Consider the following 22,896-nt stretch of genomic DNA (forward strand, 5'->3'; position numbering starts at 1 on the left):
CGGCCGGGCATATAATATGTTTTTGTTTTCTAACTCATTACTCAGGTCTGTCTTGCCTTCTCAATACTTTCTCTGCCATATCCTCTTATTCAGTGCCTGGATTATAGCAGCCTCTCAATAAATGTAGCTGAAATAGGTGAATTTTAAACTTTTTTCCTGACTAAATTGTTTGCAACTCTGTAAGTTTTGAAGCACGGTGGGTGGAAACACAATGGGGTGCACCAGGCACTGGGCCAGGCATTGCATCAACCCCACAATTCTGCAAAGCAGGCATTGCTGTTCTTAAGTTATTAGGGGCAGGACAGCAGGGGTGGGACATGCCTTATGGGTGCCCCACAATGCCTGGGCATGGCACTAGGCACACAGCGGGTGCTCAGAGCAGCTTGCTCATCAGTTGCCAACACTGAACTCACCCGGAAATCTCCAAGCTGATTTCCACATTCTTAATTTTCATCACCCTAAGAGGCCTCTGGTAATCTCACCCCCAAACTGGTAGACCGTCTGGGCTCCATGTCAGGGGGAAGATTCCTCATCCAGGACTCCTGTTTCCCAGAAGGAAAATTTTGACCCCGACAGGCCTGGCCTCAAAGGTGAGTGAGTGTTTGCATGGCAGGACAATTTGGTTTGCTATCAGAGGAATTGCTCTTTATGGCTATTATTCAAATCTCCCCTTCTGCCCTTGGTGACATTCCTAGTTTGTCTCAGGCTGTTCCTGGAAGCAATGACTTCCCTCTTTTCTCCCTCCCGCCACCCTCTGGCCCTAGGTCCTTACCCATCCAGACTTCCCCAAACTGCCCGGCTCCAAGCTTTTTCTCCAGTTTGAGGGATTCCCGGGGGATCTCCCAGGCATCTTTCTCCCATGGCTTCTGGGGCTTGGAGGACACGCAGGGCACCGTCAGCTTCTGGCAGAGTCCATCGCTCCCTTCTGCAACAGAGCTGCCTGTTAGTCGAGGGCAGCCAGCTCTGAGCCAGCCAGAGGCTTCCCCTCAGAGGCCTCCCTGCCTGGTCCACTGCGTCTGGCCAACGTTCCAGTGGGTGGCCATGATCAGGGACATTCCCAAGAGAGCAGAGCATGCTGAGATGCCACTGCCCTCCTTCTCAACAGGCCTAAGATTTCAGGAGAGTCCAAAGCAACTGTTTAGGGAGGGTCAGAAAGAGCTCAGCAGGCCTCGGAGGACACAGTGCACAGTGACTCGGATTCCCGGGAGACAGGTCCACCCTGGTTGGGATGTGGCCCTGGGCAGGACTTACGCTTGTAGTGGGCCACCAGCTCCTGCAGGGTGCTGAAGGTGCTTCGTGGGGAGATGTAGAAGCCCCCGTTGTCCAGGGTCCGGATCTTATAATGTTTCACTGTGTCCCTGTGCTGGGGGTCGTAGTCTCGCACAGACAACGAGTAGCTCCCTGCATTGGCAGAGAGAAACCGCTAAGGAGTGGGACCTCTGAAGCCTGCCACTTCATGTCAGTACCCTGGCACCCCTTCTGGGCATCCCTGTAAAGCCACCGCTGGCACCATCCTGGCAGTGGAGCACAAGGGTAAGAGTGGGCTGCAGCTTCAGGTCGCCTGGGTTCTTGTCCAGGCTCCTCCATGTCCAGCTGGGAGACCTTGGACAAGTGAACACATCACCCCTCTGTGCCTCAGTTTCCTCATCTGTAAAATGGGATTGGTCATGAGACCTTCCTATCTTATCACATTGCCTGATAATTGAAAGAAGTAATGCTTGTAAAGTAGTCAGGATATAAACACTCAGTAAACTGGCTGTCATCATCATCATTATTATTAATTATCTACCTATCTATCTATCTATCATCTATCTATCATCTATCTATCTATCTATCTATCTATCTATCTATCTATCTATCTATCTATCTATCTATCTATCATCTATCTATCTATCATCTATCATCTATCTATCTATCTAGTGTGGGGATTGCTGGGTTACCTTTGGTGGTCTCGCTGTCCCGGATCATGAAGGAACCCAGCACGTTGCCAGGGGCCAGGAGTTGGCGCTCTGCATCCTTCCGGCTGATGCCCTTGAAGAACCACCTGGTGGGAAGGGGAGGAGACACAGCCTGTGAACCCCGGGTGCTCAGTCCTGTCCCACTGACCGGGGGCCCCGAGATACCGAGGGCCTGGCTTCTTGCAGCATCAATTTTCCTCAAAGATTCTTTTGGGGAAAACAATGCTTCTTTTAATATTAAAACAGACATTTTACCAGAGTTTAATCCAGTTTACTGAGACTGAAACTTATGCACGTTGGGGAGTTTTCTTTAAGAAAAATAACACACCATAACAAATACAAAATGCCAGGGCTCATTCCAACAGCACCCAGTAAGAGGGGTAAGGCGATGGACAGAAAGACTGAGTACGAAGATACAGCAGCCTTAACCAGCTGTGGTCAAAATCTTACTTTTGCAAATTTTACAAGAACACATGACATTCCTCTAGGGGCCTCAAAGGCCTATGTGAGTGAGGGTCTGAACTTCATCAGCTTCACAGTTTACCCCCCTCTGTGTAAACAAAGTCAAATGTAAAATCAGCATGAATTTCTAAGCAAAAATGTGAGATTTCAAATAATTTTATACTTGGGACCATATCCTTGGATCTTTTCTTCATTCTCCCAGAATACTTGGGGTATAAGGTCAGAAAGTTCAAGCAGCAGCAGCCAAATCCATTTTCTCCCTCAGGAGGGTGAGGAGTGGTTCATGTGCTGTGATGGAAAAAGCCCCAGACCAGAGGTCAGCAGGCTTTGGCCCTGCCATGAAACTGCTGTGTGACTTTGGGCCAGCTGCTTTTCTTCTCTGGGCTTCTGTTTCCTCTGTATCAACTACAGAGAAAGACAGCTGACGTTCACCACCCAACAACTCTGTGCAGTTGTTGCCCTTATTGTCTCCATTTTATAGATGAGGAAACTGAGGAACAGAGAGGGCAAGTAACTTGCCTGGCATTGTGCGGCTGGGAAGTGGTGGCGCCAGGCTTCGAATCCAGGCAGTCTAACTCTAGGGCCCAAGCCCTTCATCACCAGGCTACTGCCCTGCCTGCCCCCCGCCCTGCCTTCTTGATTTCATTTTTTAAAATGATTCATGCCATAGGAAAGTAGTCAAGCACTGCTGCAGGGTACACAGCGAGAACTATCTCCCTGGCAATTCCACCCCTAGGACGTTATTCCTCAAACCTTGCACAAGGAAGAAATGCTAGTGAGAAGTGTTCAACGGGGAATAAGAGAGTCACAAAGGGGACCCGCTTTAGACAGGGTGATCAGGGAAGGCCTCTCTGAGACCCGAAGGGTGAGAAGGAGCCAGCCAGGCAAAGAAGCCTAGGAAGGGTGTGCCAGGTGGGGGGATGGGGAGTGCAAAGGCCCTGGGGCCGGAACAAGCTGCACTCAGGCTTCCTTCAGGAGGGCAGGAAAGTGGAATACTTACTCCTCCGTCTCCAGGGAGTCAATGCGGGCGACGTAGTTGCTTGGGATATAGCCCTCTTTCCGGGTGGCCAGGGACCGAGCCTTCCACCACTCCCCAGACCTAAGGGACAGGAGGAAGCAAAGGAATCAGGGGGGTAGAAGGACTACCCCTTGGTCCTCTTGGGCCCCTCAGCCTTGGTCTAGAGTACCCCCTGAACATACCCCATGATTAGGGTAAGGATGTTTACAACAGTCCCCACTATGCATCTGAGGGCCTGCCATCAAAGCCTGTCCCTGCATTCACAGCCCCCAGACCTAGGTCTGTGGCCCACTCTTTTTCCCTGGACTTGCAGCCTTGCCTTCCTAGCCATACCCAAGGTGGGCCCTGTGCCCATGGCAGACTCTAGGGCTTTGGCTGGGGCCAAGAGCCAGAGGGAGTGGGCTCAGGAGTCTGAGCAAGCATAGCCACATTCTGGCCCCCCCACATCTTGGACACTACACCCACTGATGGTGAAGATTGGAGGAGACTGGAGGCAGCAAACTCAGAGATCCAAGGATTTCTGAATGCACAGTCACCTCAACAGGGTCTGGTCCACAGAGGAGCCTACAGCTTGATCACAGGAGCCCAAGGAAGGCTTCCCTGGGAAAGCTCTTTGAGCTGTTTGTCCTTGTCTGGATGCACACCATTAGTAACTACACAGCCCCTTTACTGTGGCTCTCACACTGGTTAACAGCCAGGCCTTCCTCCTCTACTATGATCAGGTTCTCATCAGTCATTCACACCCTAGTATAAGGTTGCCTACCAGGTTCTTTATTGAAGTGCAAAAGAGTATAACTGGGTACTGGGTGTAGGTATGTCTTGGGGGGAGGGGAATGACTCACTCCTCCAGGACCACCATCTGGTCTCCCTTCTGGAAACTGAGGTCTTCACGGTGAATGGCCTCGTAATCATACAGGGCAATCACGATGATGTCCTCAGGACCTGCTGGGACGAGAGACACATGGGGTAGTGAGGCTTTATCTGGGTGCCCCCACAGCCCTGGGGCCCAACACCTGGCACCCGGCTCTGGGCCCATGGACATGTCTGTCTCTGTATAAGTAAGCATCTTGCAGTGCTGGGTGCGATTCTACAGTTCAAAGTTAACAGTGTTTTGTTCATGTTATTAAACAATGTTACAGAAACAAAACAGCCTGTATGAAGAACTTTGGTGGCAATTTAGGGGATTTTTCTTTTTTCTTTTTAAAAAATATATCTTTATTGATTTCAGAGAGAGGAAAGGAGAGGGAGAGAGAGAGAGAAACATCAATGATGAGAGAGTCATTGATCGGCTGCCTCCTGCACGCCCCCCGACTGGGGATCCAGCCCACAACCGGGGCATGTGCCCTGACCGGGAATTGAACCCCGATCGCCTGGATCCTAGGGCGACGTTTAACCACTGAGCCTCGCTCGGCAGGGCAGGGGATTTTTCAAGGGTGGTTTTGACTGGGACTTTTGCCTCAAGCTCTGGCTGAAAACCTACATATCACACGGCTCCACTGCACATGTTTGCCAGATACTTACCCTCCGCGGACCCCGTGGGGTTGCCGTTGCTGGTGTCAGGTCGCTGTGGGGGAGAAATAGGAGAAGGGGGTGAATCCAATAGTGGGTGGGGAGCCACAGAATGCCTGTGTCAAAAAGGATACCCAAAGGCCTCTTAGCCCAGCCCTGTGTGTCATGGGAGGAGGCCCAGAGAGGGCAGGGGATGTGCCTGAGGTCACACAGCACATTAGGGATATAGTGACAACAAGAATCTGGAGTTGTGGGCTCTGCCCTTGGCCTTGGACATACTGGGGGACACTGGCTTGCCTCTTCCCCTTGACATAGGGTGAGGGGGCTGGTCCAGATCCATGTTTTCCAAGGTGTGCTTGAAGGAACCCTGGGTCCACCAACACGTTCTATGAGTAAAGGCTCCATGATGTGTGTGAAAGAATCTAAGTGTCTGTCTCAAGGGGAACTGGCGCCTACACTGTGGCGCTCTAAGCAGCCCTTATAAGAGGGAGGTCAAGCTTCACTCCTGACTCAACTAGACCTCAAAGATATATTGTTGAGTGAACAAAGCTACTTCTTTGGAAAATGCATACACACGCATCCCAAATACTTTCTGTGACACATGCTATGTATGTGTGAATGTATATTCATTTCAAAGGTTCACAAGGGTCCTTGACAGACTGACAACAGTTGATACCTGGGGGGGGGGGTGAGACCTCTGGGGAGGGGTCATTGGTCAGAAGAAACTAGCTTTAACTGTAATTTGTGATTTTTCAAGGGGAAAAAGTCACACATTTGTGATTCACACATTTAAATAAACAGTAATTTAAAGAGACAGGTTTGGGAAACACTGAGAAGTATACCGTTTTCTGGGAGAGTCCTGAGCTCATCGCAGAGATTCATGGAGGCCCTGAGGAGTGCTCCAGGGAAGGAATCTGTTTGGCCCAGAGTTTCACAAACTGAATTGACCTGGGAACCCCGTCTCTGAGAAACACTTACTAACTTACCACTGAACTAGTGTCCTGCAGGAGGGGAACAATGAATGGCTGAATATAGAATCCCTTAAATCTGATGCTCAGAGGGGACAACCAGAAACTGGTGGGAGAAAAACCCCTGCTTCCCACTGGTGACAAGCTAGAGGGCCTCGGAGAACCTGAGAACCTGGCTCCTTAGCCCCAGAAAGGGCCCAGGGTCATGCAGGTCAGAGGGAAACAGACCCAGGAGTGACTGAGGGTTTAGGATGTCAGCTCAGGACATCCCCAGTATGAGGAGCTCATTTAATCTCAGGCTGTATTAAAAGAGGTCAAGTGTCAGAGGGAGGGAGGTGACTATTCTACTATTCTCCCATTTCCAGAATTAGCCCTGCTTTAGACATCATGCCTGGAGAGGGGCAAGCAGAATGGAGAGAGGTCAGGAATCCAAGTTATGAGCAAGAAGACTTGGAAGAAATTAGTTAGGATAAGATCTTTGCCTTCAACATCTATAGGCTGTCATGGGGCAAAGGGAGCGGATGTGTTTGGAGCGGGTTAAGGAAACAAGGAGTAGGGGTTAGGGGGTAACAGGCTGTCCTTCAATACAAGGAAGAGCTTTCTAAGGGCACCAGGAGAAGGGGTGCGCATCTGCCTCTGGAGGCAGCAAGCAGAGGCTGTGCTTTCGTAGATAGGCTCAGGTACGGGCATGGACTCAAGACCCCAGAGAGGAGACAGGACCCAGCCCCGGGGGTAGAAAGACCTGGTTCTACTACCTCTTTCCAGCTGTGTGACACCAGGGAGCCTTTTTTATTTTTTTAATTTAATCCTTACCCAAGAACAATTTTTCCATTGCTTTTCAGAGAGAGTGGAAGCAGGGGAGAGAGGGAGAGAAACATCAGTGTGAGAGACACATCGATTGGTTACCTCCGGCTCGAGAACCAACCGGGCCGGGGATCGAGCCTGCAACTGAGGTACATGCCTTTGGCTGGAATCGAACTCGGGACCCTTCAGTCCGCAGGCCGTCGCTCTCACCACGGAGCCAAACTGACTAGGGCCCCCAGGGAGCCAGTTAACCACTGCGAGCCTCAGTCCCCCGGCTGTAAAGCGGCAGAACTCCTTCCTCACAGCTTTTGGGGAGGATTAGGGTGTGGAAACACCTCCCTCCAAGGCCTGGAACATAGTAGGTGTTCAAAAACTGGTACGGATGATATGACTGTTGCCGCTGCTACCCGCGCTGCCATCACCATCATGAATTCTGTTACTGTTACCACCGCGGTCACTCCTGCCACTGCTCTCTGTCACTGCCACAACTGCCACGACTAGCGGTGCTATCGCGTGACCGCTTCTGCCACCATCGCCCCCACGATTACCAGCATTCCTGCTGCTCTGGTCCTTAGCATTCGGCCTCAGCCACTCTTGCTCCCACCACTGGTGCTTTGGAATCTGAATGACCCAAGGTTAAATCCCGGCTCCACCCCTTACCAACCATGTGGCCTTTGGCAAGTTATTGAATCTGTGGCTCATCTGTAAAATGGGTGTAATAAAAATTGTGACCGGCAATGAGATTATTGTGGGGATTAAAGGTGTTAATAACTGCCAAGCGCTTAGGAGAGCGCTTGGTTCGTTGTCAGCTCTGGATAAACATAAGTAAGTAAATCCTTTCCCAGCATTGCACTCCTCTCACGGCTGCTGCACTCCCCCTGGTGGTGTTGTTACTGTTATTGCTGTGATTATTGTCACAGTTATTGCCATGCCCCTGGTAGCGTTGTCACTACTGTTACTTGTCTGGCCCCTCGCTGGGCTCGGCACCTTCTGCTGCCCCCCGGGCGGAGGCCTGCCATGCTCCCTGGGACCCGGTCATGGGAGCCCAGGCTGAGGGGCCAAGGCCTGGGTGGCAGGACACGGAGAAGTGACGCCTTGCCCTGGGTGCTCGGTGCAGACGTATGCTGGGGAGTTAGGATGCTGCTGGTGACTGGCCAGCTCCATTTCACCCCAAACATGCCTGCTCACCCTCAGGAAAACAGAAACTGTAAGGTGAATTTGGGGCAGCGTGGGGCGCCCCCCCCCGCCTCTGACTCCCCCTTCTACCTCCACTCACCCGCTTGCCAGTGGACGTGGGATCCGGCACATACAGGGGGCTCTGTGGGTTGGCACTGGGCTCAGTTTTCGAGACCTTGCCTCTGTCCCGGAGGAACTTGGACTTCACGCACCCCATCCTGCGGCAGAGAGAAGGGAGGTGAGCCCTGCCAGCCCTGAGCCCCACGCAGGGGAGTCTTCGATGCTGGGTTCCAGGCATTGCGCCCCCAGGCTGGCTTCTCCTCTCCCTCCCCCTCTTACCTCCCCCTCAGCTCCCCTCCCCCGCCCTTGCCACGTGGAGCTCACTCTGCCCTTGCGGTCTCTGGGCTACTTCACGTCCATCCACGTGAACCACGCACCCGCTGGCACAGAGCTGGCAAATGTTTATAGTCATGTTACCAAGGACCCTTGCCATGAGGAGTGTATTCAGAGAATAAATCATGAGGACCATCAAAATTCAGTAAGTAGAGCAGGGGAGCAGAGTGGGTGGTGGGCACGGCCAGCTTGGGGCTCAGAAAAACAGAGCCGATGCTTGGCCCTCAGCCCTACCTGCACCTCGCTCGCCACTCCCCCTGCTCCCCAGGCGCAGTTCCTCATCACCAAAGGGGGACGACAACAGGGTGTTGGAAGGACAAGAGAAAGCAGGCAAACAGTAACGTAAAACTATACTATTATCTAAAAATTACCATTTTATATTAAACGACAAAGATAGGTCACATAATGTGGCTCAGACAATCTGGCTAAGTAATAGCCAAGGCACCGTGTTCCTTCTGTCATTTTATAATTGCCTTATAACAGCTCCCCCCCCTTTTGTCTCATCGATTTATTTGCTCCTTCATTCATTCATGGACTCAGCAAACATTTATTGAGCACTTTTCTAAACCACAAATAAGACAAGCAAGTTCATGGCCTTGCAGAGCTCATGCTGGAAATGAGTGGAAGACACAGACAATAAACAGACAAATAAATAACAAGGTTTATTTATTTACTGAAAAGTGTGAGGACAATAAAAGAGGAAATGATAGGGAACATCTCTGTGAGGCCTCTTTTTTTATTTTTATTTTTTTAAAAAATTTTAATTGACTTTTAAAGAGAGAGGAAGAGAGAGGGAGGGAGAGAGAGAAAGACCCAAGTGAGAGCGAACAGTACTCGCTCCCTGCACACCCCCTATGGGGATGGAGCCTGCAACCCGGGCATGTGCCCTGACTGGAAAAGAACCAGCAGCATTTCGGTGCCCGACCAACTGAGCCACACAGGGCTCTAGGAGGCCTCTTTAGATCGGGTGGTTGGGGAAGGCCTTTCTGAGGAGGTGATGTTGAACCTGGGGCCTGAATGACACAAAGGAGCCAGTCGTGCAACACTCTGAGGAAAGTGTTCCAGGCAGAGGGAACAGCAAGTGCAAAGGTCCTGAGGCTGGAATGTGCTTGGAGAAAATGAGGCACTTGAAAGGAGGCCAGTGTGGCTGGAGATCACAGGCAGGGGAGAGGATGGTATGTGATGAAATTACCACATCTTGGACAGCCAGTGAGGAATTTGGACTGGATTCTAAGGGTGATGGGAAACCATGGAAAGCTTTAGGCAGGAGAATGACAGGATTCAACTTAAATGATCCTACTGGCTTCTGGGTTAAGGATGGACTGTAGGGAGCAGGGCGGGGAACCCTGTCCACTGCAGTTGTCCAGGCATGAGATCATGGTGGCCTGGCCAGGGTGGTGGCTATTGAGATAAGAAGCAGACAGATTGATTCAGGGCCATTTTGGAGGGAGAGCTGATAGACTGTGCTGATGGGTTAATCAATTAATTTAAAAATACGTAGAGAAAACATTACCTGATCAGAGTCAAGTTTCATTGTAAAAGTGGTAGAAATATTTCCTTTCTTTTCTCAAAATGTGCATGTGTATTTGCTGAGGAGACAGGCTGTGAGCAGCCACATAAGGAAGTCATTGTTTTCCCTCATCTCTGTACAATTGAAATTTTCTCCTTAAACAGTTAGAACTCAGTTATACTTGTTAAAATAAACATGTGTTAGTGGTTTAAAGGGAAAAAAATTCAAATTCTTAGGCTTAGGGGAGTTACTTGAAAAAAATTCTTTCTATTTACAAGGATGTTTTTGTCTGTCCTGGTGGGAACTAGGAACAATTTACCACCTCAGGATTTAAGCATTTTTTGCTTCAGTTGCCTTTTGTGAATAAAATAAGGAATTCAGACTCCTGGAGTGCCAGATCATGAATTTGAAAAATTATCACAATTAATCACTGCTTTATAATGTGCTTGTATTAATTTATTTATTTTTAATTGATTTCAGAGAGAGGAAGGGAGAGGGAGAAAGACATAGAAATATCAATGATGAGAGAGAGTTTTTGATCGGCTGCTTCCTGCATGCCCGCTATTGGGGATCAAGCCCAAAACCTGGGCATGTGCCCTGACCTGGGGAATCAAACTGTGACCTCCTGGTTCATAGGTTGATGCTCAGCCACTGAGCCACATCAGCTGGGTTGTGCTTGTATTAATTTAAAACAGAAATCAAACTAACACTTCTTTGATTTGTGATAAATATCACAGTTCTGGAAAATAAAACAGCATATTGTGTGGTTTGATATGGTATAACATGATTGCATTTTCTATATTTTGATTAACGAGGTTGTCCTGGGAAGAGCACTGCTGTGTGATATAGGGCAGCTTCTTCCATCTCTCTGCGCACCTATTAAGTATCATTTACATCACAAGTTACATATTCGAGATGGCCATAGGGTCCTTAGAGATGGGTCTCTGAAAGCCCTGTGTTCATGCATGATCCAAGGCCATCTCTGAGAAAGGATGGTGGGGTTTTACCTCAGAGGATGCTGGTGAGCACAGAGTGAGTTATAAGCGTAAAGGTGTCTGGCACACAGTAGGTGCTCAGAAATGTTCACCATAACCATCTCTGTCAACTAGCATCATGGCCTTGTCCTGGAACAAAAGCAGGGACAGATTGCAATTCCTTTGGCCCATAAGCTTAGATACTGCAACATTTAAGAAGTTAACTTTTTAAAAATAAGTTTTTAATTCAGTTTTGCACAATAATGTGTGATTTTTTTTAAAAAGTGACAAACCAGCAGGAGCCGAATTTGCATAAAATGTGACTATGCCCCTAAACCCAGAGAACCATTCCACTGTGCAGTATGGAGTGGCCTCAGAAATGACCATTTTCATGACCACTAGACCTAGAAATGTTATGTGAACCCCATATATAACTTAAAACTTTCTGCAGCCATATTTTTCAAAGTAAAAAGAAACAAGTGGACTAATTTTCAGATATATTTATTTTTCCCAATGTCAAAATTCTTATTAACAGCTAATCAATATAAAATTATCGGCTGGTTACTTTATGTTCTTTTTTTCATGTTAAGTCTTTGCATCCCAGTGTGTACTTTACACGAACAGCGCAACTCAATGAGGATTCACCATGTTTCAGGTGCTCAAACGCTGCCTGCAGCTAAAGATACTGTATTCAGTGGTGCAAATACAGGATGTTTCCATCCTCGCACACAGCATTTGCTGATCTTGCTCATGTCTGTGTCCCTCAGTGCTTAGCTCAGTGCCTCCCTGGCACACAGTAGGAGCACAATGCATAATGTATGCCCAGAGCCTATGCTCTATGTAGTCAGTCCAACTTACGTTGATGTCAGGATGTGGGTCCTGATCCAGGGACCAGGTTGAGAAGGGAAGACTGGACATAGAGAATTACATTCCAAAGCCACTTGCAAAGAAAGTGGTAGGGATTGACACAGATAGTCAGAGCCATACAAAGATTGCTAAGATACTTGGTGAGTGAAAAAAGCAAACTGCAAAACACATATAATACCAAGCCATTTTTGCCAAATGTATTAATATTCCAGTTCTGCCACTAACATGTGTATGTTAGCGTACATAAAAAAAGCAACCTGTTTATAATAATTGAGCAGCAGGATAATGATGAGTTGGGTTTTGAAGACTGTGGAGGATTTCAATAAATATTTTGGGAAAGTCAAGAATGTTCTAAAACACTGACTTCCAAAGAGAATTTGAGGGAACTTATAATATTAAACCATATGCAAAGCACTTCAAGACTCACAAAAGGTTATGCTACCAGCAATTAGAAAGGAAAGATTACTGAACCAGAAGCCTAGGGTGTGGCTGCTATTGCCACTGCATACTAGATTGATCCCTGAGCTTCCTAGTAGCCAAGGTAAAAACATGTACATTGTCACCATAAAACCTGTACATTGTCACCATAAAATCCCAGGAAGCATGGCAATTTGTTGACAGAAATAAATATTTTTGAGCATGAATTCAAAAGAGAATTTATTGTGTGGATCCTCGTATAAACGTCACTGAAGGACACAGTGGACAGTTTCTCCCACTGTGATTTGGGAGCAGAGCCTACAATATGTTGATTAGTGGTCCCCAAATAGACGGAGCTGATGTTTGGGTGCATTGAACCATGGGATGGGGCGAGGGTGGGAAAGGATGAGGAAAGGGGTTTACATAGTCCAGGACCCCTCTACGGGCCGGGGACAGCAAAAGCTCTATTACAGGGAGGCTTGAAGTGAATTTAGAAATGAGACAGAGTGCCCAGCTACTCTAAGTGTGGCCAGTGTGAAGACCAGCAGCATTTAGAAATGCAGAATCTCAGGCCCCACCTCCCAAATCAGAATGTGTTTTAACAAGGCCCAGGTGATTTGTGTGCTCATTCTAGCTGGGAAGCACTTGCATAGGGAACATCTTTGGCACTTGCTTCCTCAGCATCCATCGCTCTTCTGATAACCACACCTGGATTTTACTTGGAAAGCCAGCCCTCTCCCACTCAATGGGTGGGATGTCGGGAGCTACCTCCACCCTCAAATTCAGGGATTGACAACTTGATACAGGCCTGGCCAATCAGAGAATTCCATGTCTCCCTGGAAACCAACAGTGGTTGGTCTGGTTATTGGCCTGATCCCAGCTGAGGCTAACAGAATCTGTCCTGGGACTTTGCTGGAAAAATTAGGGGAAAAGCACTCTCTTTCTATGAGGGTTATTGATGTAGATGGAGATGGAGAAACCTGGAGCTCTTGGGAGCCATCCCAACATCATGAAGGAAGGGGGTTCCTCAGAGTGAAGCCATCACAGAGGACAGAGAACTGAGTAATGGAGACATACTGATTCCTGATCAGGTTTGAGCACCTGGATCCAGCTATGCCTGAAGCTTTTCAACCTCAGGATTTTTCTAGTTCATAAGCAAATAAATTTTCAATTTTGCCTGAGCCAGTTAGAGTTGGATTTCTGCCACTTGTACCCAAACAGTCCTCACTAATTCTTGAGTATTCCTGGGCCACACACTGGATGGAATGAGCCAGAGTCTCTGGGGATGAGAGCCTAGAATCTGCTTTTCTAACAGTTCTTCAGGAGATTCTTATGCACTAAAATTGGAGACCCACCGATGTGATGAAAAGGAGGACTGAACTTGGAGTCAGAACTCAGATTTGGATCCTGGTTCTCACATCAACTGGCTATGTGACCTTGGGTAGGTCCCTTCCCCTCTCTAAGCCTCATTTTCTTCCCTATAAAATAGAAGGCACTTGCTTTTCAGGCTTGGCCTGAGGTCCTGTGTGACAGGGATGTGAAAGGCTTTCTAAAACCTCTGAGAGCACACCATGTTCTTGACTAGTGCCGTTCAAAACCAGGCTGTAAGAGCAGAAGTGGCCTCATAGGCCCCAGTCTAGCTTAGAATTGCTGACCTCTGACAAAGACACTTCCTCAAATCACTACTGAACTCCTGGAACCTGAAACCCCCTCTTCATCCCCTCGGCTCCTGCTGGTGCTGCATGGGAGGGAAATGAGAAAGGTCAGCTTGCTTGCCACCCCCCCACCCGCTGCTTCCCACGGCCACCATGCTGGCTGCGTTGGCTCAGAGACTCCTCCTGCACTCCCAAGGGGCAGAGAGCAGGGCCCTGCCTGAGAATCCTGTGGAGTGGGCAGCAGATGGTCTTGTGGGAGCTTTTAGGTTCAAGCAGAGGTCTGTGAGGGCTGGGAATGAGGAGCCCTGGTTTCTGGTCCCACCTCTGCCACAAGCTCCTTGCGTGACCTCAGGCAAGTCCCAACCTCTCTCTAGGCCCCAGTTTCTCCAAATATGAAGTGAGATGTGGGATGATAAGCTCTCTGAAGGGGACAGCTGTAGTTTTTTCCTGCATACCATGTTTCCCCTTATTCTGACAACAGCTCCCCAGTTTTCCTTTGGGAATCATTTCTCTCTCATTCTCGATTCATGGATTGGGGTAGAGCTGACTTCAACCCTTGGCAGCAGCAATGGGTCTGTGACCAAGTCTGGCCAATCAGAGTTGCAGTAATAGAAGCAGAGGTGGGCATGTGACTCAGGCCTGGCCAATGAGAGTTATACGTTGGCTTTTGGCTGGAAAAGAGTCGTGCAGTTGTAAAACAGAGCCAAGAAATGTAGAAATACAGATTCTCAATCCCTTGGATCCAGCCCTGCCTGAAGCTGATATGCTCATTGAATTCCAATAACTTTTTGTTCTGCTTGAGTCAGTTTGAGTTGCCTTTTTATCCCCTTAAATCTCAAAGAATCTTGCCTAGTGCAGAGGAAATTCTTACAGGGGCTGCAATTCATACTCAAGTGTAAATGGCTTATGGCAAAGACTTCCTTGACAGCGGGTTTTGATAGAAAAGAAGTAGAGAGTAGGTGAGGATGTATAGAATATGAGCCTCGTGAAGCTGATGGCACCGAAACCATGCCTAGAAAGTGTCTGGCATGTATCAGGCCCTCCATATACATTTGTGGAGTGAATGTATTATGTTCGATCCTCTATAAGCCTTGCCATACTTGGTTGAAGTCAGGACGACCAGAATTATGAGCCCATTTTTCAGATGGGGAAATGGAGGCCTATGGCAGAGAGAGCTCCCAGGTGGTCAGTGGCAGGTAGAATGAGAACCCAGTCCTCCTGCCTCTCATCCTCGGCTGGGGTCAGGCTCAGAGGCTGCGGGGGGGCTGGGGGAGGCGGGATGAGGAACCCAAGCAGGAAGCTCAGGGAGGCAGACTGCCAGGGCTCAAAGCTGTCCGGTTAGAGGAACTTTCTCTTCTCGGTACAGCTCAGCCTTGGGTGTGGGAGGAAAGTCTTCCCCCATCAAGGGCCAATTCTCTGAGAAGTTTCCAGGGGTGCAGAGTCCTATAGCTCCCTCTCTTCGTGTTCCCTGTCTTCTGAATGAACCACCTAAACCCCCAAGTGACTGTTGTCCCTAAAGGACATTTGGGGTCACCCCTGACCTCCTCATCTCTCCCCTTTTCTGACCCTCAGCTTCTTTCTGATCAAAGAGCTCAAAACTTTGACTTTGCAACAGGAAGGGGTTGGAGAGACCTTCTTTACACAGGTGAGAGCAGCAGCCCCAGAGTGGGCAAGTGCTGTCTTACTGTGTGTCACAATAGCAAGTGACAGAGCAACACACTGAAGAGGAACTCGGGACCTTTGGTCACTTGCCTGACTCCGCTGGAGGCTTAGCTCTGAGATGCCTGTGTTTCAGCTACTTGTTTCTGTTTTGTTTTGGAGCTAGAACTATATTTCAAATAGGAAATTAGCACAAAAGTATTGATAACTGGCGTTTAAATGTTTTCCATAATACAGATATGTGAAAATTATGTTTTAACTTAACTATCTCTTTGATAGAAAACAGTAACCAACTACTTGTTTCAAACATGTAGCAAATTCTTAGCATGTTCAATATTACCGCCGGGTCACCTGGCCAACTCCAGAATTCAAGGACAGTTGTAAATCTCCGAGAACAATTTTATCTGTCAGGTAGGCGGGGGGGGGGGGGGGGGGGGGGGGGGGCGAGGGGGGGGCGGGGGGGGGGACGGGGAAGTTTGGGAAACAATACAGAATGGGATTTGAAGTCAGAAAGACTCGGGTTGGAATCCTCATTCTGCCTTTGACAGGTAAGCGAGAAAGCCTTTAGAATATAAACCAGGCCACATGCCTGCTCTGCTCAAAACCGCCTGGGGCTCCCATCTCACTTGGAATAAAAGCCCAAGTTCCCTGGGGGGCTGACAAGGCTCAGCCTCCCAGTCCTGCCTCCCTTGACTTTCCCATCCCAGCCACGCTGGCCTCCTGCCATTCCTTAGCTCACCAACCTCAGGGCCACGCTTGCTGCCTTCTGGAGTGTTCTTCACCCAGGAGGCCTTTCCACTTCACCCAGGCCTCTTCAGGGATCCCGCTTTCGCAGAGGGGTCTTCCCTCACCAGCCTGGCTAACACAGGGGTACCCGCCCCCGGCCTCCATCCCTTCCTAGCCCCCTGCCCGCTGCATCCTTCACAGCTGTGACCGCCACCAATGTGGCCACAGCCAGGACGGGCTCTCGGGTCTCGCCTGCGGAGAGCGAATTGACCGATGGCCCCAGCGGCTGTGATTTGAAGTCCATCCGTCACCATGGGCTGCTCCCAGCCAATGACCGGGCCAGGGGGACCTCTGAGGGAAGACTTTGGCTAAGGGCTCCTTGACAGCCTTCTCAAGCTTCCCGAAGAACTGCACCGCAGCCTAAGACACTTCACCCGCCCCTTCCTCCCCTCCGCCTTCTTCATCTGGATCTAACATGCTTGCCCTCTGCTGGCTCTCCTAGCCTCTCCTCGTTTCTCCACAGGCATCCCCTCTAGGAAATTTCTTGTATATTTAATATCCCTGAGAGTCTGCCTCTCAAAGGGCCTGAACTAAAGCACCTAATATATTATCTATAGATTTATCACCCTTCTCCCCATAGAATGTGAGATCCCAGTCCTTCTGGGATACGGTCATACCAGGGCACAGTCAGTGCCCAATAAATTCTTGAATAATTAAATGAAGTCCCCCCTTTAGCTTCCTGGGTGCCCCAGTTTTCCCTGTCTAAACAATAGTTATGAATGTGTGTTTAAACTGAGAACAGCTGTCTGTGTTTGTTCATCCCTGGAGAGGAACAATCTTTCCCTCACTGAATCTGAGTGGAGGTTGTCCCCTTCAGACAGGACGTGGTGGCCAATTTGCCCCAAGGGCAACTTTCCACCACGTTCCAAGGTCAGCGGCCCTCAAAGTGTCCTCCACAAGTGGAAACCTCAAAGCTATAATAGCGCATTCTCTGACCCTTTTACAGTTACTTTTTTTAAAAAAACAACAACATGTTTTTATTGATTTCAGAGAGAGGAAGGAAGAGGGACAGAGAGAGAGAAACAGCAATGATGAGAGAAAAATCATCAATCGGCTGCCTCCTGCACGCCCCCTACTGCAGATCGAGCCCGCAACCCCCGGCTTGTGCCCTGACCGGGAATCGAACCGTGACCTCCAGGTTCATGGGTCGATGCTCAACCTCTGAGCCATACCGGCCAGGCCAGTTACTTTTTAATAGTTGAAAAGTAGTAAAGCCTGTTTATTTTATTGTTTGAAGGGTATGCATTGTTTTTAAAATGAGCTTTCATCACCTAGTAAAACAGTTCATCATCCTTGTTAAAAAATAACATTACAGACAAATCTAAGGCGCCCTGGATTCCTCCATGTCCAGGCCCCCACGGCCCCCCTCCCCCCTCCAGGTAGCCTCTGCCTCCGCCCTCCACACCCGTGTATTGACGCAGATGCTGTCGGTGGCCTGCCCCATCACTCTGCCCTTTACCATTCTGGACCACCCTCACTGGACTTCCACCTGCTGTGCCTGCATCTCTTTGCCCAGGTGGTTTCTCTGTGGCCACTGGTACTTCTCTGCCCACGAGCTTGGCAAGCTGAAGTTCTCGAGAAACATCACCCCCTGCCCCCAGGAGAAGCCCTCGGCCAGTGACTGACGGGCAGTTCCCTCACCTCTGGAGCGGGTTCAGCCTCCCAGGGCTCCTAGCGGAACTGAGCTTCAGGTGCCCTCAGGGGTGACTGTCCTGATGACAAACCTCTATAGGCTCCTTCTCTCTCTGTCTCCCTTCCCCACTCCTCTACTAGGGTTTTCTGGGATCAGTTCCCAAATTAAATAGTAAATGCATTGGAAGTCTTTTCTAGGGTCTGCTTCTAGGGAAACTCAAGCTTAGACATATATAGCCGTGGGAAATATGGAGTATTTTTTTGTGTGTTAACATCAAAAACTGTACTGCATGAATTGTGAAGTAGAACCCTTCTATTTCCACTTGGCAGGTGAGAAAACTGAGACTCAGGGAGGGAAGGAATTAGCCCAAAGCGTCACAACTGATAAGAGGCAATGTCGGCACTCGAACTCAGGTCTTCTGTGCTCTGTTACTGTCCTTCAGTTTTCTGGTAGTGATGAGGGAGGGTCTCCTATTCTCTTGTTTGCACCTAAGTCTCCTGGGCTAAAGGATCTCAGGGTGATGGCGGGAGCTCGGGCGGGTGTCTCAGGGCAGAATTAGGGATGCAAGAGCCACCCAGAGGGTGCAGTGACATGCAGAGGGCGCAGCATGTGTGGCCACCAACACTGGCCAAAAAGAAAGACACATTGTACATCCAAGCAAGGGTTTTTTCTGCATCATTACCCATGCCTCTGAAAGTACACTGAAACTCCCAGTCCCTGGGGTGGAGGAAACTGGAGAAATGGCGTGAAGATCAAAGTGCTGTGGGGATTTGTTGAGAAAGATGGAGGCTAAGAGAGACTGTACCACTAACCAGCTGTGTGGCTTTGGAACAGTTACTTACCCTCTCTGGGCCTGACATTCCTTTTCCATAAAAAGGGAAGCCTTGGCATGACTGGAGGGCAGAGCTTGAAAACTCAAATGTCTGTAGGAGCCCACAGGGCCATCCACAGGAGGAAAGTGGTCCCAGAAAGGGTGGTGCAAACCGGACAGCTCAGGGCAGTGTACAGGGCAGCCCCTACTCAGCTTCGCCAGTGCTGCCATGAGCGAATAGCAGAGAAGCATGGGAGACAGAGGTCTTAGTCCCAGGACGGCTAACTCTTCCAGGTTTTCAAGAAGAGACAGAAATCTAGACTTGTGTGCTGTCTCAACTTTAAATGTTAGCAACTAATTAAAAAGAATCACTGGGTAGAGCCAACTGAAACATACCTATGTGCTGAAATGTCTCAGAGGTTGTTCAACAGTCTTACGTTCTGTATTTTTGAGGCCCTACTATGTGCCAGTGTCAAGTGTTAAAGATACAGTGGTTCAGGAGACAGCACGCCTGTGCCCTGGTGGGACTCACTTTCTAGAAGAGTTTAAAGTCCAAGCCCTGGCCAGTCCCCTGAATACAAATAACTTTCTCTTCTACCTCTGGGGTAAGGGCCCCAGACAGCAGCCTGGTTGGGGTGAGATTAAGATTTATGCTTCCCACACCACTAGGATACTTATAATAATAATGTTTTGGTTTTTTTTTTAAAGAGTGAGTGTTGGCGAAGATGTAGAGAAATTGAGACCCTTGTACATTGCTGATGGGACTGTAAAATGGTGGGAAACAATTTGGCAATTCCTCAGAAAGTTAAACATGGAATTACTATAGGCCGCAGCAAGTCCAGTCCTAGGTATCTACCCAAGGGAATTGAAAACTGGTGCGCAAACAAATACATGCGTGTGCACAGCAGCATTATTCACAATAGCCAAAAGGTGGAAACAACCCAAATTTCCATCTGCAGATGAGCGGATAAACAAAGCGTGGTGTACACGTACAACAAAGTATTATTCAGCCATAACACGGAATGAAGCACTGATACATGCTACAAGGTGGATGAACTTTGAAACATTATGCTAAGTGAAAGAGGCAGACACCAAAGGTCACATATTGTATAATTCTGATATATGAAGTGTCCAAAGGAAAGTAAGCCTAGATACCAAAAGCAGGTTGGTGGTTGCCAAGGGCTGGGCCTGGAAGGCATGGGAATAACTGCTTAATGGGTATGGGGTTTCCTTTGGGGGGATGAAAATGTTTTGGAACTACATAAAGGTGGTGGTTGCACAGCACTGCGAATATACTAAATGCCACTGACTTGTTCACTTTAAAATAGTTAATTTTATGTTATATAAATTTCACCTAAAAAATATCACTACACAAAAGTGCTTTGCTAGGATGGTTAAGCAAAATATGGTACATCCAAACAGTGGAATATTATGCAGCCCTAAAAAATTCAAGGATGTTTTAATGACACGGAAATATGCTTACAGTGTAATGCTAAGTGAATAAGTAAGATAAAAATTGTATATGCAGCATTTTACTAATTATGTTAAATAAAAAGTGCGCAGAAAAGACAATATAAAAATAAACTAAAATGTTTGTTATCCAGATTTTTAAAATTATGCTTCCATGGTCTGAGTGTCTACTAAGTGTCAGGCACAAGTGAAGGAGGCAGAAGGAGGCACCTTTGTCCTCCTGCAGCAGAGGACAGGGGACTTGGGACAGCGGCCCTGGGCCTAGAGAGAGCTGGGAGGTCAGCAGAGCTGGAGTCCTCTCTCTTCTCTGCCCCAGACTCCCTGAGTGACCCTTCCAGGCCTATGTCCTTCTCTTCCACAAAAGGAGAGGCCAGAGAGCCCCTTCTGGAGAGCCATCCATTGTCTTGGCATTTCCCTGAAGAAATACCTGCCCACATGCCGAAGGCCACACATCCAGGATGGTCCCAGCAGTATGGTTTGTCGTAGTGAACACCTGAAACAACCCGAATGTTCCTCAGCAGGGGAAAGAGAAATAAGGTAGGGTGGGCACTTGCCGAGACACTCAGAAGGAATGAACTAGACCTCTGTCTCTCATCCTGCCTAGACCCTGACACTTCATGATAAGAAGGTGTGTATGTGGGGGGAAGGAAATTGCAGAAGAATCTCACAGTTAGATAGCATTTATGCAGATCTTTAAACTACAGAAAACAATTCAATGTATTATTTATGCATCATGTTTATGCAATACAGTTATAAAGGCATAGGCTGGAAGGACTAATTCATGACAGTGGTTTCCTCTAGGGAGGGAGAGAAACAGAATGAGAGGGATACAAGGTGGGGACGCTTCAATTTTCTCTCTTACTTTTAGAAATTTTATTTTATTTTTTAATCTGAAGCAAACATGACAAAACGCTAACATTTGGTAATCCTGGGTGGTGGGTCCCTGGGATATTTAACATACTATTCTTTTCACTTTTTCTGTATTTAACCCCTGAGCCGCTCCCTGACAAGGACAGTGACGAGAAAGCCATGAGATAAGGGAACTGATATTTACTGAGGCCTTTCTCCGTGCTGGTTCTCAAAGCACAGTCTCTGGACCAGCAGCACCGGCCTCCCCAGGGAACATATTAGAAATGCAAATTCTCAGGGTCCTGCTCCAGAACTACTGAATCAGAAACTCTGGGGTCAGGGCCCAGAACTCTACGCTTTGAGAAGCCTTCCAGCTGATTCTGATGTGCCGCCGAAGCTGAGAACCCCGGGCTAGGCCTAGTAGCTGCGGCAGCAGGTAACACGCGCGAAGCACGCACACCTGTGGGACGGTGCCCTAAGGGCTCTCCTGCAGCAGCTCCATCTCATCTTCCAAACAACCCCGTGGCGAGTTACGGGGACAATATTATTATTGTCCCCATCCTATAGCTCAGAAATGGAGGCCATGAAAGGCCAAATCCCCCGCCCAAAGTCCCAGGGGCAGGTTGCTCCCAGGGGCCCCCTTCCTTAACCGGGACACTACACTGTCCTCACCTGCAGGACCCCCCACACTCCAGCTCACTGCAGCCTCGGGAAAAGGAATGACGAGCCCCACTTGACAGATGGAGAAAGTGGGGTTCAGAGATGAGGGCCGGTCACACTCAGCAAGGCGGAGAGCTAAGAGGCTGACACCCTGCGGTCAGTCTGTGAGGCTGGGGGTTTGACCTCGACGGGGAGGGCCCAGGGCCCGGAGAGGAGGGGGGAGCGCAGGGAGGGCTCCCAGCTGCAGCCCCGCCTGGGTGTGGCTCGCACGTCACGCCCATGACCAGCTGCCCCCTTCCCCACCACCGCGGCCAGCGCGCCGTGACCCGCCACCCACCCCCACGGGGAACCGTGAGGGCTTCCCCCCCGGGCTTCGCGCAGCCCCATTCCTTCCTTCTCGTTTTCTTTTTTTTTTCTTTTGCAGAAGGGGAACCTGGACGGCCGAGAGAAGTGGCAGCTCCAGCGTAAAGGCGCTCGGGGCCCGAGCTCCCCCTCCGCCCCGACTTTCCCCGGGTGGCGGCTGAGCCGTTCCGCCCCCCAGCTGGGTGCCGGCTCCCGGGTCTGCCCCTCCGCCCACGGCCCCTCCGCCGCCCCCCGACGGTCCCTTCCCGCTGCCCCGCCGCCTGCCCCGCCCACCACCCGGGCTCCCTCCGCAGCCCCACCGCACTGGCGGTGTCCCCGGGCCCCGCGGCACTCACCTGGGCGCCCGCTGCTCGTCCTGCGGGCAGCCCGGATCCTCGCAGCTCGGGCGTCCCCCCAGTTCAGCAGCCCCCGGGGTCCCGGGGTCTGTACCCGAAGGAAACGGGCTGACTCTGAAGAAGAGGAGGGGCGGCCCTGCGGGTCCCCCTGCACTAGCCTCTCGGCCGGGGCGGTCTGCCGGGGCTAGAACCGGGGACGCGGTGGCGCGCACGGGCCATCTGAGCGGTGCGGCCGCGCCGCGGGCGATGCCAACCCCGCCCCGAATCGCCCTAACCCCGCCCCCGAGAGATCCGGGCCCCACCCAGGGGCCCTAATCGACACGCCCACCTCCCAGGACCCTGATCCCGCCGCCTAAGGGTTTGTTGCCCCCCCAGGTTTCTAACCCCACCCTCAAGGATTCTAGCCTGGCCCCCGACGGACAATAACCCCGCCCCCAAGAATTCTAATCTCTCCCCCAAAGGTCCCGAGCCCGTCGCCCTCCCCCAACTATCCTAACACCTCCCCCAATGAATTCTAATTCCGCCTCCCGACAAACTACCTTGTCCTGAAGGGATTAAACCCCGCCCCCAGGATTTTAACCCGCCCCCCAAGAACCTTCACACGCCCACCGGTCTCTTC

General features: G+C 49.8%; 1 protein-coding gene across 3 annotated transcripts in view; it reads right to left on the reverse strand.

The window, feature by feature from the left end:
• Positions 1-22,603, reverse strand: part of HCK (HCK proto-oncogene, Src family tyrosine kinase) — a 35,967-nt gene extending 13,364 nt beyond the window's left edge. The window contains exons 1-8 of one of the 3 annotated variants that reach the window (XM_081149888.1): positions 22,278-22,603; positions 7,996-8,113; positions 4,960-5,002; positions 4,281-4,380; positions 3,421-3,519; positions 1,941-2,044; positions 1,252-1,401; positions 773-925 (exon numbers count right to left, since the gene is read on the reverse strand). In XM_081149888.1, the coding sequence (XP_081006014.1) occupies positions 773-925; positions 1,252-1,401; positions 1,941-2,044; positions 3,421-3,519; positions 4,281-4,380; positions 4,960-5,002; positions 7,996-8,112 (766 nt within the window). In that variant the 5' untranslated portion in view covers position 8,113; positions 22,278-22,603. Of the gene's footprint in view, positions 1-772; positions 926-1,251; positions 1,402-1,940; positions 2,045-3,420; positions 3,520-4,280; positions 4,384-4,959; positions 5,003-7,995; positions 8,114-22,277 lie in introns of all 3 variants that reach the window. The other 2 variants (XM_081149889.1, XM_081149887.1) reach the window with 2 other exon arrangements.
• Positions 22,604-22,896: the final 293 nt, after the last annotated feature.

This window comes from Miniopterus schreibersii, assembly GCF_964146895.1.
Source record: "Miniopterus schreibersii genome assembly, chromosome: 10".
NCBI classification, from domain to species: domain Eukaryota; kingdom Metazoa; phylum Chordata; class Mammalia; order Chiroptera; family Miniopteridae; genus Miniopterus; species Miniopterus schreibersii.